Below are 16,515 nucleotides of genomic sequence, written 5' to 3'. Positions count from 1 at the left end.
AAGCTGTGCGTGGACGCTCTGAATTCCGATCCAGGAAGGGAGGCCAGAAGTTGTCGACCACCCTGCCCCCGGCAGCCGCAGCCTCCAAGCACTCCTAGTCTGAGTCTGCAAGACCACTCTACCCCAGTTGGTGGGAGAATTTGTCACCATCTCCCCCACTGGAGATTCATAACATCGGACAAGTAGGTCTTGCAGACCATTCAGGAGGGCTATTCTCTGCCTTTCCTTTCTTTTCCTCCTCCCATTCTGCCAAATCAGGAACGGCTGACTGAGAATCATCTGAAATTGCTCAAATCGGAAGTTACAGCTCTCTTGGCCAAGGGAGCTATAAAAACGGTCCCGGTGTCATAAGTAGACCGTGGTTGTTATTCCCCCTACTTTTGATTCAGATGAAGAACAAAGGGTTGCCGCCCTTTCAGATCTTCAGACTGTCAATCTCTTCCTCAAGGAGATGTTCAAGATGCTCACTCTAGCTCAGGTTGTGTTCTAGACCAAGAAGACTGGATGGTAGCGTTGGACCTGCAGGATGCATATCACCTTCCCATCCTGCCGGGCCACAGGTGTTACCTGCGGTTCAAGGTAGGCCGCGAGCACTTTCAGTTTACCGTGCTCCCCTTCGGCCTTACCAGGGCCCCTCAGGTGTTCACCAAGGTGATAATGGTGGTCACAGCTCATCTGCGCAGGTTAAGGGTATCAGTCTTTCCCTAACTCAACGACTGGTTGTTTAAGGCATCCTCGCCCCAGGCAGTCGTCTCCCACCTTCAGACTATGGCGAACCTCCTGCATTCGCTGGGGTTCTCTATAAACGTGCTGAAGTCACACCTGACTCCTTCTCAAACGCTCCCTTTCATTGGAGCAGTTCTGGACAAAGTGCAGTTTCGGGCCTATCCTCCCAAGCAGCGAGTCCAGGATATTCAGGTTATGATTCCAATGATTCGGCCTCTATTTTGGATTGAGGTGAGACGGACTCTGACGGGCCTTATGGTAAAGCATGCCAGTTGGTGTATGCGGGCTCTGCAGTGGGCCCTGAAGTTGCAGTGGGCACAGCATCGAGGAAATCTCACTGACCTGGTCCAGATCTCGGAAGGAACTGCAAGAGAGCTGCAGTGGTAGTTGACGTACCGCGATTGGGTTAACGTCAGACCCCCCTCCATTCCCCAACCAGAATTCACAGTGGAGACAGATTGCCTCACTTCTGGGATGGGGTGGCCACCTGGGAGAGGTGGAGATCAGGGGACAAATCTGTTGGAGCTCCTAACTATTCGATTGGCTTTGAAAGCATTTCTTCCCTCCGTCACGGGGAAGCTAGTGCAGGTGTTCATTGACCACACCACCACCATGTGGTACTGCAACAAGCAGGGCTGGGTTGGGTTGTGGACCCTTTGCTGAGGGGCACTGCGTTTCTGGACATAGCTGGAACAGCAGGGCATGACCCTGGTGATTGAACACCTGGCAGGTTCCTTGAATGCCAGGGCGGACGAACTGGGCGGTCGATGCCTAGCGGATCACGAATGGCATCTCCAGTCTGAGGTGGCGCAAGGTCTCTTTCAACAGTGGGAGCCGCTTGCAGTCGAGGACTCGAGGATTCTCTGTGGTGTCTAAAAAGCCCATATCCTTTTTACACTTGGAACTGCTGAACTGCTGCTGACTGGAAAGTTTTTACCTCTCACCTTGGGCTATTACGAACAGGAGCGGGGCTGCGAGGACCAGAGGCGACTGCAGTTCGACATCTCCCGCACCTGGTGCCTCTTCCCGCCCCCTTCTCCTCCTATTTAGTAACGCCCACATCCGCAACCGCGGGACGCGCGCGGGCGCGTCCCGGGCAAAGCCTGGGGCAAAGGGCGGGCCCGTTTATGCCCGTTAAAGACCGGGTAAGACCGGAACGGGCCCCCCCTCTTTTGTTTGTAATTGAGTAAATTGTATGCATGCTCGTGTGCCAATATATTTATATATATTTTAATATATCTGAATTGTGTATACATATTGTGTTTGCATACAAGTATGTCTACTCGTGGTAGCAGGAGTAAAACTGCTGCGGAGGGGGCTAAATTAACTGGCACCTTAGATAATTTTATAATACGAGCAAATTCAGTAATTGATCAGGGCATTACCCTTATGGAACGCAGGGTGTCCCAAGACTTAGCATTTGCAAAAAGATCATCAATGGGGCACCTTGCGGCGGCCCGCTCCCCTGAACCTGCAAAGAGAATTGACCTGTTAGAGATTCACACGGAGATGCATAGTATGCCCCCTGGGGAGATCAGTCATCCCCCCTTTCCCTATTAGACTCACTGTTAAATTCAGATTTAGATTTGGAAAAGACCCCGGTACTCATTCTGGAGTGCTCACAAGAGGAAATGAGTACCAGTTTATCTAGGGAGAGGAGGGAGGGTGCAATACCTAAAAACAAAAGTATCAATAAGACTATCCCAGGGGCAAAAAAGTCTAAAGCAGCTAAACCTAAGGCCTCTTGTAATTTACCCAACAAACAGGGGATGGGCCAGGTACAGCTTAGTAAGAAAGGGAGTGAACTATCATCAACAGAAGCTGTAAAAGTGGTTTTGGATTCTAGCGGTGCAGAGGCTTTAGCAAGCACGGACGTGGAATTCAAGGACGATTCCGATGGTCAATTTTTAGCAAAAATGGGTAAATTATTTAAAACCCTCCTCGCACCACTAGAAACTAGATTAGCGCACATTGAAAAACACCTTAATGAATTGCATAACCTTACCAAGAACGCAGTGAATCCCAGGACAAAAAAAGATAGTGAATAAACCCCCTAATGCTGGTCAAGCAGGTTTATCAACCAAAAAAACCCCAGCACCAGCACAAAAAGCAATTTCCAACCCTGTACCCGTAAAGGAGAAGAAACCAGCCGATAGCCCCCCTGGCCCAACTCAGCAATCTAGGAGGGAGGAGAATTGATCTAATACCCCTGCTGCTCACCCTAAAAAACAATGGGGAAGGAGGGCTGTAGAGGGCAGACTTGCCCCCAGAGGCGAGTCCATATGTAGTAGTTATGACAGGGGTACCTGAATTGGAAGAGTTTGTAGAGGAACCAAGTTGGCCCCTAAGAACAAAGTTTCCTATTGGCTCAACAATAATCGTCCCCTACCACCCCACATGTCCAGCAAGATTTTAATGGTACGTAGGGTTCCATGGGTAGGGCATGACAGGAAGTCAATAAAAGGGGACTGTGTGCTGGTTAACTTCGAGGATCGACGTACGGTTGATTATATTTGCACATGGAAAACACAAACTAGTGATGCAGGGATAGAAACTAAACGGCTCTCATACTTCTACCAACCCAGTAATTATCAAGGTTACGTATATGGAGGTAATTGGAGCAACGTAGGACATCAAGAGTGTGGAGGATATCTAAATAGGAACCAACCATACATGGAAACTTGGACGGGGATTCCCACCGCTAATAGGTACAGCTGCCTTGAGATGGTGGACTGACTGGAAACGACGTCAGGGAGTTTAGATGAGTGTAGGAGGAGGTTGATTAAGCAAAACACGATTGAGAGTAGGGATGCCCATCTTACAATTAATTTAAAATTTGAGCAAAGGTTGGATGAGGGGGTGGATAACCTCACCATCGGTTGCCCATCAGTAAAGGAGAAGGCCCACAACGATAGTAGTGGAATTACTTCTGCCCATGGAGACGTGGGCAGTAAGGCCCATCATCCAACAGACTTAAGTGACCTGTTGGGGGATCCTGGAGAACCTTTAGAACTTAAATCGCAGGATAATGTTAGTCCCATACAGGCTGAATCACGGGGGAATTTAACCCTCCTGTCTTGGAATATAGCGGGACTATCAAGTAAAGTTAAGGACCCCACATTCCTGACATTTGTAGATAATTTTAATGTCATTTGTCTACAGGAATGTTGGGAACAACAGGAGATACACATAAATGGATATTGCACGTTCTTTACACCAGCAAAACAGACTAGTAGGGGCAGGAGCTCAGGTGGTCTTTTCATTTTTATATCAAATATGTTGAATATGGCGGTAAAAACACTAAGCACAGGAACAGACTATTACCAGCTACTCCTACTGAAGACGGGAGGAAAACAACAGGTCCTCTTGATTACCTTCTATAAAACATCCCAAAGGATGATGTTGAAAAGGCCATGATGGATTTAAATAACATTCTCCATTTTCAGCAGGACTCTGGGCAATCAGAGACGTGTGTCATTCTGACGGGTGACTTTAATTGTCACCTATGTCCTCATAGTGAGTTTGGCACATGTGGTTTGGTTGATCTTAAGGGAGACCCCTGTACCCACTTTGAGCACTCAAAGATTGGGAATATATTTAACAATTTGATCTATGAAAGGGATTTAGGATTCACCAATGAGCTTTGTAACCCTCAGGTTGCCTTTCAACCTACTTTTAACAGACTGGGCCACAGGTCAGTGATCGACTTTACATCATTAACAACAAGTTACCATCGCTGTGTTCTGAGTTTCAGAACCGAGGATAACGCAATGAGCGATCACTTTCCGATTAACTCATCTTTTAGCTTTGGGATAGATAATCCCCAGAATATAGATGTGGCTGAAAATATATACCGCCACGGGATAGCACTGTCTAGAGCTATCGGATATTCCATAAAATGGAATAAGGTGGACCCAGCTACTTTCCTCCATACTATAATATCAGGTCATTTAAATGACTTTATGACCTGTCTCGTGGATGATGTAAGCCCATCGTTGGTTGTACCTGCTTTTCTAAAGATAACAGGTCAAATTTGTAATCAACTGACACGCAGGTCAAGGGAAGGCGAGAGACTTAAGACGGAAGGCTGGTTTAACTCAGAGTGTAGCAAAGCACACACCCTTTTAAAGTCATCGCTTAAAAAAGTTTCTAAAAAGTCAGCTAGACTACTTTATAAAGCTGCAGTAAAGAAGAGGAAATTAGAATTGAAGGAAGATAGCTGGGAAGCCCTCCATAAGGCGTGTGCATTGAGAGACAACACCGCCTTCTGGAGGGCCGTAAATGCCCCCTTTTTGCAGAAGGAAAACGGACACAATTGAGATAGCTATAGAGGAGGCTGTATGGGTAAACTACTTTTACGAGCTATACAAGAAAGATGAATTAATTAGCTCCGAATGTCTTGGCTACCAGATAACGGAGGAACATGATACCCAGGTACTATTTCCTCTGGAAATAGCCTTTTCCTTAGCGGAAGTAGAATTAGCTATTGCAGAAAGCTCCTCAAATAAAGCCCCCGGACCAGATGGAGTCCCGATAGACACCTATAAGGCCAACATCTCCCTCTGGGCACCCCTCCTGACCAATGTGTTAAACAGCTGTAATAAAAATGGATTTCCATCGACTTGGCAGGAGGCGATTGTGGTGCCAATTTTTAAAAAGGGAGATCGAAGTGATCCTAAGTGCTACAGGCCAATATCACTATTAGACTCCCTAATGAAAGTGGGCTAAAGAAGTTAATGCCCTTTCCAAAATTCAGTACGGTTTTACGTCTGGCTTAGGCACTGTCGAACAAGGACTCAATTTGGCCATGATCATGGGAAAGTATGTAGTGGCCAAAAAGGGAAACTTATTTATGACCTTTGTTGACCTGAGCTCAGCGTTCGGCTGCTTGAGTCATGAAGTGATGTGGGATACTCTAAAAGACATTGGTATTGACCCTAATATCCTTAATTTTATAAAAGAATTGTATAGAGGGGCAGGGGCAAAGGTGCGTTACGGTAAAAATGGTGAATGCACAGCTAAATTTCCAATAATGAAAGGTGTACGGCAGGGTTGCATCTTGGCACCCTTTTTATTTAATCTGTACATAAATAGTGTGGCAGCTTTCTTAATCAACCAAGACTTAGATTACCCTCGAATTGAAGGTGTTGCGGTACCAATACTCTTGTACGCAGATGATGCGGTTATAATGGCGAGGACCCAAGTAAGCCTCCAGAAGGCGTTGACCAGCTTCGCAGAATACATGGGCGCAAGAGGTTTAAAGATTAATATTGGGAAAACCTTAACCATGAGCTGCTCATCTAAATCGAACGTACCTTGTAACACTTTTTTAAAACAGTCAAAGATAGGACTTACCAATACCTTTTTATATTTAGGGATCGTTTTTAATAAAAAAAGGCACATGGACTACAGCTGTAACTACAAGGAAATTGGCTTTTTCTCGTGCTATTGGAGCTGTAAGACAGTTCGCAAATAAACTGGGGGGCAGGCCAGCACGCATTCTGCTGGACATATATAAGGCTAAATGTGTGTCGACCGCCATATATGGGGCGGGTATCTGGGGGGTTGCAGATTGCTCAGAAATTCAAACATGTGAAAATGTTTTTCTGAGATATCTGTTAGCCGTCCCAGAATCCACCTCCACTTACGTATGCCACAAGGAGCTTGCCTTGCCCTATATATCAGATTTAGTTAAGGCTTCTCCAGTTTTGTTCTGGCACAAAGTGTGGTCATCTACTGAAACTGAGTTTAACAGGGCCATTATACAGGACTTTGTCAAACATCACGGGGCAAAACATATACATTGGCTTAGATATGTAAAGGCTTTTTTAACAGACATAGGCCACCCTGAGCTTTACAATGAAGCTTCTATCTCCAGAAAAGCACTGAAGGTGGCTTGTCTTGAGTATCTGGAGGATCAACGTTGGCAGGTAGAGGGGAAGAAGGTGTCTGTCATCCAACACCAATATCTATTGCAGGGCCCAGGCATGCAGATGTATTTGTCACCCAATCAGTCCAGCTATAGTAGAATGCCGCTAGCACGTCTGAGAACTGGTACTTTCTTTAGGCTGGTTACTTTTCCAGTCATAAATGACTGGTCGAAATATTTAATACCATGCCCCTGCGATGATTCCTCTTTGCAATCATCCATACACTGTATCCTATTTTGTAAATGTTATTCGCACATTAGGAAGAGATATTTGTTATCCTTGTTAAAAGTTTGGGGATTGCGACAATGTAGACCTGCCTTTTATAAGATTCAACTATTACAAGATGAAATGTCCATAACTGCAGTCTCCATGTTTTTAAAATGTATCATTAGATGCAGATCTTCAATAATTTGAATGTAATTGAACCGCATAGAGGATTGCTTTGTTGATTGATTAATTCATCACTGAATCTTATTGTATGTATGTATTTTTATGTGCTTTTATGATTTTTAAATGGAATCGAATAAAGCTATCTTTGACTTGACTTGACAGTGGGAGAACCTTGATAACATTGGTTTACCTCCGAAGAGAATACATAGTGTGAGCTATACTGCACGCTTGAGCTTTCAATGCAGCTATCACTCGGCGATGCCTTTCATCACGAGTGAAGCTCAGGCCTGCTGTATGCCTTTCTACCCAGACCACTCCTACCCAGGGTTCTCAAGAAGGTCAGGAGCGACGGGCCCAAGTAATTCTTGTGGCTACAGACTGGGCGAGGAAAGTCTGGAATCCAGACCTTCTGAAGATGAGCGTTGATCATCTGATCAGGCTGCCCCTTCAGGAGGATCTTCCGTTGCAGCAGCAGGGGAGGATTCTCCACCCGAACCGGTCAACTCTGTGCCTCCATGCATGGAGATTGTGCAGCGGCAGTTGATGGCTTTTGCCCTTCCTCCCAAGGTTTGTAATGTTATTCTGGCAGCCAGGCGGCCCTCCACTAAGATGGTATAGGCCTGCCGTTGGCAAAGATTTGCATTATAATGTACAGAAAGGTCTATTGAAACTCTTTCTGCTTCTCTTTCAACAGTCCTTCTATTCATTCTCACCCTTGCCCACCAGGGCTCTGCTTTGGGAACTCAAGGGTTATCGCTCTGCTCAGTCTGCTTTTTTGAGGCTGCCAGACCAACCCTCTCTCTTCAAATCTCCTATTGTACATAGATGTCGAAAATGGATGGATCACTTGTTTCCACCCACGAACTTTGTTATGTCGCAGTGGACCATAATTTGGTCCTCACCTGCCTGATGTGTGCTTCATTTGAGCCTCCACACAATTTTCCCCTCTGGCTGTTGACCATCAATACAGCCTTCTTAGTGGTGAATACATCGGCCCGGAGGGTGAGTAAGTGGCAGGCTTTATACTGCTCGCCTCCCTATAATGTCCTTTCCTGACAAAGTGGTGCTTCGCAACCGGGCTTCCCTTTTGCCCAAAGTTGTGACCAATTCCATCTGGATCAATCCATCACACTGCCCACCTTCTTGGCTCCCCTGCATCCCTCTAAGGAAGAGGAGCGTCCCTACCGACTGGCCCCAAAAAGAGAATTGTCGTTCTACCTTGACCATACAAAAGAGTTCCGGGTGGACGACCAACTCTTTGTGGGGTATGTGGGAGCAAAGAAGGGGAGGGCAGTACAGAAAAGGATCATTTCTAGCTGGGTCGTTACCTGCATTAAGATCTTCTATGCCATGGCAAAGAAGCCGCCCACTGAAGGATTAAGTGACTATTCCACCAGGGAAAAGGCTGCGACAATGGCCTTTGCTCAGGGTGTCCCAATCCAAGACATCTGTTAGGCGGCAATGTGAGCATCATTGCACATGTTTGCAAAGCACAACTGCCTAGAAGTTCAGGTCCGCAGAGACAGGCACTTTGCCCACTCGGTCCTGCAGGTCTTTCTAGTTTAAGGTATTGGTCCGCAGCCCACTGTCGGGACGGTTTGGCTTGGGCATCTAATTCAAACACAAGGAATCTGCAGCTAGAACACTCTATCAGAAGAACGAGTCACTTACCTTTTGTAATGCATTATCTGGCAGAGACTCTATCTAGCTGCAGATTCCTTACAGCCCCACCCATGCCTCCCTGCTTTTTGAACTAATATTGTAGGGCTAGGGTTACTCTCCCTTTCAGGGCCCTAGTGTTGCACATGAATGTGTCAGTTACGTTGTGGCTCTGTGCTGGAAAAAACAAAAAGTACTGACATCTGCACGCTTGACCGCATAACTAACGCTACCAATGCCGTTATGCTGAGCTGAATGGAGTCAATTGATGGTGCGCGCAAAGGGTATTGCTCAGCAAAGGTTTCCGGATCCAGCCTGAAGCCTGGGAAATTCAAAGGTAAGAAATCTGCAGCTAGATAGTCTCTACCAAATAATGCGTTACTGATATAAGTAACTTGTTCGTTAGTGTCGCAGGGTGGTGTCTCATGGCCTCATTGGAGCGATGTTGAAGCCCCTACAAGTGCATAAAGTGTGTAAAGTCTCATCTTCAAAATACATTCAGGAGCATACACTTTTTTGTAATTGACATCAGGCCTCATCTAAACTTATGGACCAGTAACAGCCCCAAACTAATTAAATAGATATGACTGAAACATGCTATTACAGTTTAAGTTCAACAGCTTTGTGTATTTGTTTTTTTGTTCCTAAATTTAATCCAGATTAACATTTTGGGTATAGTCCAATACAGCCTCATCGCCTGCAAAGAGAGGCCATTAGGTTGCTCATCTTCCCTCTGTCACCCGAGAGGCCTCTGTCTTCACCCAGGTGTAGAGTATTTAGGTAACATTAAAATGAAAAAATGTTGACAAGCTGTCTGAAAAGGGAGGCTGTCCAATCTCACTCAGTGAGGAGTTGGTAATGTTACCAGCCCCACTGCTACCTGCAGAAGGATCCACAACTTGGAATAGCGCCGTCTCTACTCGTAAATGATTCCTTCATTTTCTATTTGGAATCAAACCCAAATTTGACAGTGCAGACTCTCATAACACCTTTTGGTCGAGATAATCATTCTAAGCTACTAATATTATTAGGGCTAGACACACCAGAAAAGATTATACCATTGGCCACCCTATGCAAGATTACCAGCTTTGATTACCTCAGAGCAGGATTATCAGCAGTAAATAAAAAAGGCTTTGTCAATTTCGAATGCATCTAGAAGGGTAATGCATAAAAGCCACTTCTGCAATGCCCCTTGCACTAAGGCAGTAGTACCAAGGAATATTAGTAATACATCTCCCAGTACTCACTTTTCAGTTTTGGTATATGCATATTAATTCAACCTGGCAAAGGTTTCTAATTTAGTAGACTGGGCTGCACACAAGAGAGCTACTCACAGGTCAGGTAACTGGAGAGCTACTAGTAACTAATGAGCTACTTGTTGGAGAAGCCTGGTTTAGAGGAGGCTGAGAAGCTCCTGTCCCGCCAAACCTGCAGTCTGGGGGGATGTTGAGCTTCTCCCCCCCCTTTGAGGTGCTGGAACCACCAGCATAGGTCTCAGCTGGCTCTGCTGTCTGAAACCTAGACCTGACGGCCTTGGGGTCACCCTGGGTGGTAACCCCATCCTATCTCGAGAGGAACCACTACTGATGACATTCTCTGCCCAAGGCCGCTACGCATGCCATGGTGAGCCCAGGCAGGGAATGCAGACAATGACTGATGTGCATAGACAATTATTTTTAGTTTTTTCCAAACTTCCTCTGGAAATCTTTTTGAGAAAAACAAAAAATGATACAGAGCGTTCCAAAAATAAAGAACCATGGCAGCTACCCAACATTCAGCTTTGTCTGCAGTTCGTCCACCACATCAACGGGTGCCCTGTAGGCATAGCGACCTCCGGCAGGCAGTAAGGGATCTCTAAATATGGCAGGTGATCCTTCGCCTCAGGAGTAGAGGTGTAGTCCTCCACTGACCCAGTAGGCTGTCCGTCTAACTCTAGATCAGCGCCTGCAGTGGTGGTGCAGTGTTGGTGGACTACTTTCATCACAGTTTTTGCCCCAATCACTCTCAACTGGAAAATCTATGGATAAGTGAATGTGGAGAACAACAAGCCTGTGAAGGCTGCATTGAGTGCCATCACTCCCATCGACATCCGAATGAGAACCAAACCACAGAATACTGTTTGGTATTGAGGCATCGAAGTATGGAAGCAGTATATTTGGTGGGACAGCGCACACTCATTTACCGGCAACTGGTACGGTCCTAGGGAGTACGGCCAAGGGCTGGCCCACTAATCCCAGAAGAGGCGGCAGAAGATACTGAGAGTTTCTGTCCTCTGGTGTCATGGCGGGAGGCCTGCACATTTAAGAAATTCCAATACTGGATAATCATGTCTCATGAAACATCCCTTCATCCTGAAATTGGCTTTCTCAAAAAAATAAATACTCTTTGAGTGACACAGGGGTCCGAGTACTGCCTGGGAGCTTAGGAAGTGTCACACTAAGGTTTGAAGAGAAGTCTGGATAGGGCAGACCTAACTTGAGAGGGAAGTTACGTGAAAGCACCTAGAATCTGAACATTTCACACCCAGAGCTGGGGGTAGTTGGGAGAAACCTCAGAATGCAATCCTACCACCCCCCATGATCCAAAGTACCCTTTATCTAGCACTTTTGAGAAACACCTTCTGAAGTGTGGCGCGTCCTAGCATCCACGGTCCACTAGATCTCCGGTGGCCCAGGAGTTTGTGGTTTTTTAGGACATTTCTGCCATATAGGTTTCGACTGCATAGCACATTTTTTTTAATGTATTTTATACATTTCTTTTCATAACATGTAGTGGACTTCTCTTAAGTGGGAAGGAGAAGAAACAGTTGATAAAGCAAAGATCCCGATGGTCAAATGACTGGTACATGAAATGACAAAGAGAGAGATGGATCATTCCAGGATAGAAAGGGACAAAGCACCCCAGGAGTGACAGGGTGTATGGGAGAGAGAAGTGAACCACATCGAAAGGAGAGAATGGAGGACGAGAAGGCTGTGACGAAATATAAGTGTGAGAGGAAGAGTCCATGAGAGAGGACCAGCGAGAAGCAGTAAGAGGTGCAGGTCCCACAGAGGAAAGAAAGAAAAGCACAGAGAGAAGAATGGAAAAACCAATAACCATCTTACTGTTGGCTCCAGCCCAGAAAGAATCACTCACCAATGAGAGGAAGATAGGTCTTGATGTTCTGAGTGAGGTTCCCATCCATGATCTGCCAGTGGAAGACATCCTGTGGATGAGCAGAGAGAGTTAGTGCCACCAGCAGCAGAGTAATGAGCAGGCGCACTCAGCCTAGCATGCACAGCACTGAGCCCACCAGCAGCAGAGTACTGAGCAGCGCAGGCATGTGCACCTAGCAGACATATGACTGATCAGGGACAGGTTTGCGCCACTACCCGGGGCAGAAATGAGCAGGGGCAGGCTTGTGCCACTAACAGATGCGGGACTGAGCAGGGACAGGCTTTGTACCACCTGCAGACAAAGGGATGGGCAGGGACAGGCTTGTGTCACTATCAGGCGCAGGTCTGTGCAGCGACAGGCTTTGCACCACCAGCAGGCACATGATTGCGCAGGGACAGGCTTGTGCCACTAGTGGAAATAGGATGGAGCAGGGACAGGCTTGTGCTTCTAGCAGATATAGGATTCAGCATGCATATGCTGGTACTGGCAGCAGACATAGCATTAAGCAGGGGCAGGAGAATGACACTTACAGGCATGTGTTTGCAAAGGAGCAGGCGTGTACCAGACGCAGGACTGAGAGGCAACAATGATAATCCCTGACTTGTCAAAGCCCTGCAGGCAAGGAGGAAAGTCAATAGAAGTTCTGAGGCTACAGGTGATACAAAGCACCAAAGCATGAGACCCTGGCAATCTGAGGAAGACACCACTGGACAAACAGGGGGCAGGGCAGGCGGGGGAGCCTTCCTTGCTCTTAGGGCAGCACAGTGTCTGGAAGGGTACTCACCATCTGGAGCTTCAGGTTGGCACGCCCCACCTTCTGGAGGAGGGCAGCAGCTGAGAAGCAAAGTGAACATAAGGGTGTGAGTGAAGGAGGACAGGAAGTGAGTGGACAGTGCAGCAACTAACAGAAAGCACTGATGATGCTTGTCACACTGCAATACCGAAATTACATGCAGGCACTGTAACACACTAAGCTCATTCACAATGCAATACATGAACATAAGCACTGTCACACTGCAAATCCACACTAACCACAGCGGAACTGCAACAACACAAACTAATCACAGGCACACTGGTACTGCCCACACTAATCACAGCCCCACTGCAGCTGCCTATACTAAGCACAGCCACACTGCCCACACTAATCACAGCCACACTGCAACTGTCAACACTAAACACAGCCACACTGCAGCTGTACACACTAAGCACAGCCACACTGCAACTGGCAACACTAAACACAGCCACACTGCAACTGTACACACTAAGCACAGCCACACTGCAACAGTACACACTAAGCACAGTCACACTGCAACTGCCTACACTAAACATAGCCACACGACCCCCTTAAGGGACCCACAAAACACTCGGTTAACATATGGCATACGGCCCAGCGAAAGCTGGGATGGACTGACACCTTGACGATGGCTACCCCGTTGTGGGTGACCAAGAAGTTGGGCACCCTTGGTCGGGCGAAAGGATTTCACAATTGGGACCTCATCGGGATCTCCCATGTCCGCGACCTGTGGGGCCCTGGGGGGGGGGTGTGGGGGGGGGGGGATGGGGTTGTCTCCTTTGACTCACTCCAGCGCACGTATGAACTTACACGCACAGAACACTTTAGATATTTGCAAGTCAGACACTCACTGCAAGCTAATATTCCCCAGGGTACCATGCCCCCTGCTGCCTCCCCCCTGGAGGACAGACTCCTTGACGGCCACCTGCCTGAACATGCCATATCCCTTACATACAAGAAGATTATCAACAACTCCCCTGACCTACTCCAGCCACTTAAAGGGAAGTGGGAGGCGGACGGGTTGGAAATCGACGAGGAAGTGGCCGTATCGGCCAGACTACGCCGATCCAGCTTAAAACTCTACATCGGGTCTACATATCTGGCACTAGGCTGAGATGGATGGGCCGCAGTGAGGACGGGCTCTGCAGAAGAGGATGCGGGGTGGAGGGGTCGTTCTTCCACATATTGTGGGAATGTCCGCTGATGCAGGCCTACTGGCGCCGTATTCACCAATGCATGCAAGAGGTGTGGGAGGTGGCATTGAGAATAGAAGCGAAAAGGTGTCTCTCAAATAGCTGGGAGCCTAATGACATAACCACGCATGGGAGGTTGTGGGCCGCGCTGGGATTTGCAATCGCTTAACGGAACATTGCCAGGCAGTGGGGGGCAGGTTCTCCTCCGAAATTGGCCTCATGGCAAACTGACATGGACTGGTGTATGCTCCAGGAAAAGACAGTATACATGGCCAGAGGCTGTCCCCGGAAATGGATTGGTGTGTGGACCAACTGGAACGAGTACAGGGGTCACATCTGCGAACCCCCACATGTTGCCCCGGATGACGACCAAACTGTAAGACCGAATGCTAATTGAATGACTAAAACAGTTGCTTATAACCACCTAAGTTATGCAATGAAGGGTTACCGGGAATATCTGTAATTCACTGTATTGAATGTAAGTGACAACCACTGCTGTTTATCTATAAATAATAAAAAGATTTTTTTTAAAACAACAAAAAAAAACATAGCCACACGGCAAATGTCAACACTAATCACAGCCACAGTGTAATTATACATAAAATGCAGCTACGAGGCAATCGCTCCATTAAACACAGCAACCTATATATGAAGCACAGCGCACTGCATTAGACCACATTGCAACTGTTTATAGTAAGCACACACCTTGCATCTTCCCTCACTAGGCACGTTCAGACAGAGGACCTCACAATAGGTAGTGCCACACTGAACCTATCAAGCTAAGCACAACCACAATGCAACCATCCACACTAAGCACAACCACAACGCAGCCATCCACACTAAGCACAACCATCCACGTTATGCACAATCACAATGCAACCAGCCACATTAAGCACAACGCAGCCATCCACACTAAGCACAACCATCCACGTTATGCACAATCACAATGCAACCAGCCACATTAAGCACAACCACAATGCAACCAGCCAAACTAAGCACAACCACAATGCAACCATCCACACTAAGCACAACCACAATGCAACTGTCCACATTAAGCACAACCACAATGCAACCATCCACACTAAGCACAACCACAATGCAACCGTCCACATTAAGCACAACCACAATGCAACCGTCCACATTAAGCACAACCACAATGGAACCATCCACACTAAGCACTACCGCTACCATCCATCCCTGCGCTGAGATGCAGGGACTTTCTGTCCAGTGACATCTGCACTGATACAGCCCTGAATTGCTGAAATCCCAGACCCAGCTGTGCCCCGAAAGGCACTGCCCACTTCTGCTTTCCCTGCCCAGTAGTGGCTGATGCTGACATCTGGAACTTACTCCACAGCCTGAAAGGCTCCCAGAAAGGGTAAAACTGGAAGGAAACCCCGGAATAGAGAACACTGCTAGAACATGGCAGTGGAAATAGGGGCCCAGGTAGGGCAGCCTTCAGGGAATGCCCTACAATGCTGGGGGGGGACAGTAACCACTGTAGAGTCTCTAACCTTGCTGTGGCGTGTTCAGGAAGTAGCGTGGCTCACTGATGCGGCTGTTGATTGGCTCCAGCAGGCCCAAGATTCCCTCCTGTAAGACATATGTGCATCAACCATCAATGTTCACCCGTCTCTTACACTCATAAACAAGAGCTCCTTCTGTTGGACTAAGAGTATCTGTCATTGGTCGACGGAGTCTCCTGCTCTTGCGCTGTAATTGTGAGTACAGATCTGGAATCTGAGATCTCCTCTCACCCTCACTTTAGTCTGGATCTTCTCAGGTTCCTCCGGAATCTACCATGGTGAGAAAATAACTCAGCGTAGAAGCCTGCTGCTTGCTAAATGAATACATTGGAAATAGCAAAGTAACACAAGAAGGGAGTGAAAAGGTAATGCTCAAAAGAGCAGAAGAGGTGGATACGTCCTCCTCAAGTTAAATTGTCAAAAAACAAAGGGATCCACCCTCATGGGAAAGTATAGAAGTGATCCTCCACACTACGTGTGTCTCCTACAACGGTGGAAAGCACACAGCTTTGTTTAAATAGCCCTCACCCACCAAAAGGACCCTTGGTGGCATGCTTCATCATCGGAGTCTTCCTGCCCCGCTGCGGGACGGGGCGTGCTACGACCTACGATTGCGTGGGAGCACTGGTTATGAAAAACAATACTATGTGTGTGGAGTAGGAGTGTGAGTGGAAGGGTCAGAAGTGAGTGAATGGTGAAAAATTAAAAAATACCTGGCTCTGTGGATAAAATACATTTTAATGTTTGTTTATGTATGGTATATAATGTGAACGATATATCATTGATTATTTTTTCCTAGTGTTCAGGATAAAATATGCGTTCTAAAGTAATTCTAGCTTACTCGACAAAACCAACTATTAATACATACTGTTCTAGTTCCCAGTGTTCTGGGAGATACTGGGTTACCTCACTAATCTTTAATGAGAATGGAAGGGGCGTTAGAGATGTGAGAAGACACTCAAAAGATGTCAAAGGACATTGAAGAGATGTGAGATGTACTTGAGGGGAGTAATGCGACAATCATGAGATGTCACAGGACACTCAACAATGTAAAGTGGCTTAGTTGTTTACAGGCGCTAAGGGATGTCAGGAGACACTCGGAGATATAAAGAGACATATATCAATGCAGGGTGCTCATGAGA

The 16,515-nt window shown here is 46.9% G+C and overlaps 1 protein-coding gene across 1 annotated transcript in view; it reads right to left on the bottom strand.

The window, feature by feature from the left end:
* HYI (hydroxypyruvate isomerase (putative)) overlaps positions 1-16,515 on the bottom strand; it is an 80,219-nt gene that overhangs the window by 30,504 nt on the left and 33,200 nt on the right. Inside the window, exons 4-6 of the mRNA XM_086953212.1 lie at positions 15,362-15,440; positions 12,646-12,695; positions 11,841-11,910 (exon numbers count right to left, since the gene is read on the bottom strand). Of these exons, the coding sequence (XP_086809338.1) occupies positions 11,841-11,910; positions 12,646-12,695; positions 15,362-15,440 (199 nt within the window). The remainder of the gene's footprint in view (positions 1-11,840; positions 11,911-12,645; positions 12,696-15,361; positions 15,441-16,515) is intronic.

Source organism: Lissotriton vulgaris, chromosome 1_2 (assembly GCF_964263255.1).
Source record: "Lissotriton vulgaris chromosome 1_2, aLisVul1.2, whole genome shotgun sequence".
Lineage (NCBI taxonomy): Eukaryota > Metazoa > Chordata > Amphibia > Caudata > Salamandridae > Lissotriton > Lissotriton vulgaris.
This window is presented reverse-complemented; position numbering and strand designations above follow the sequence as displayed.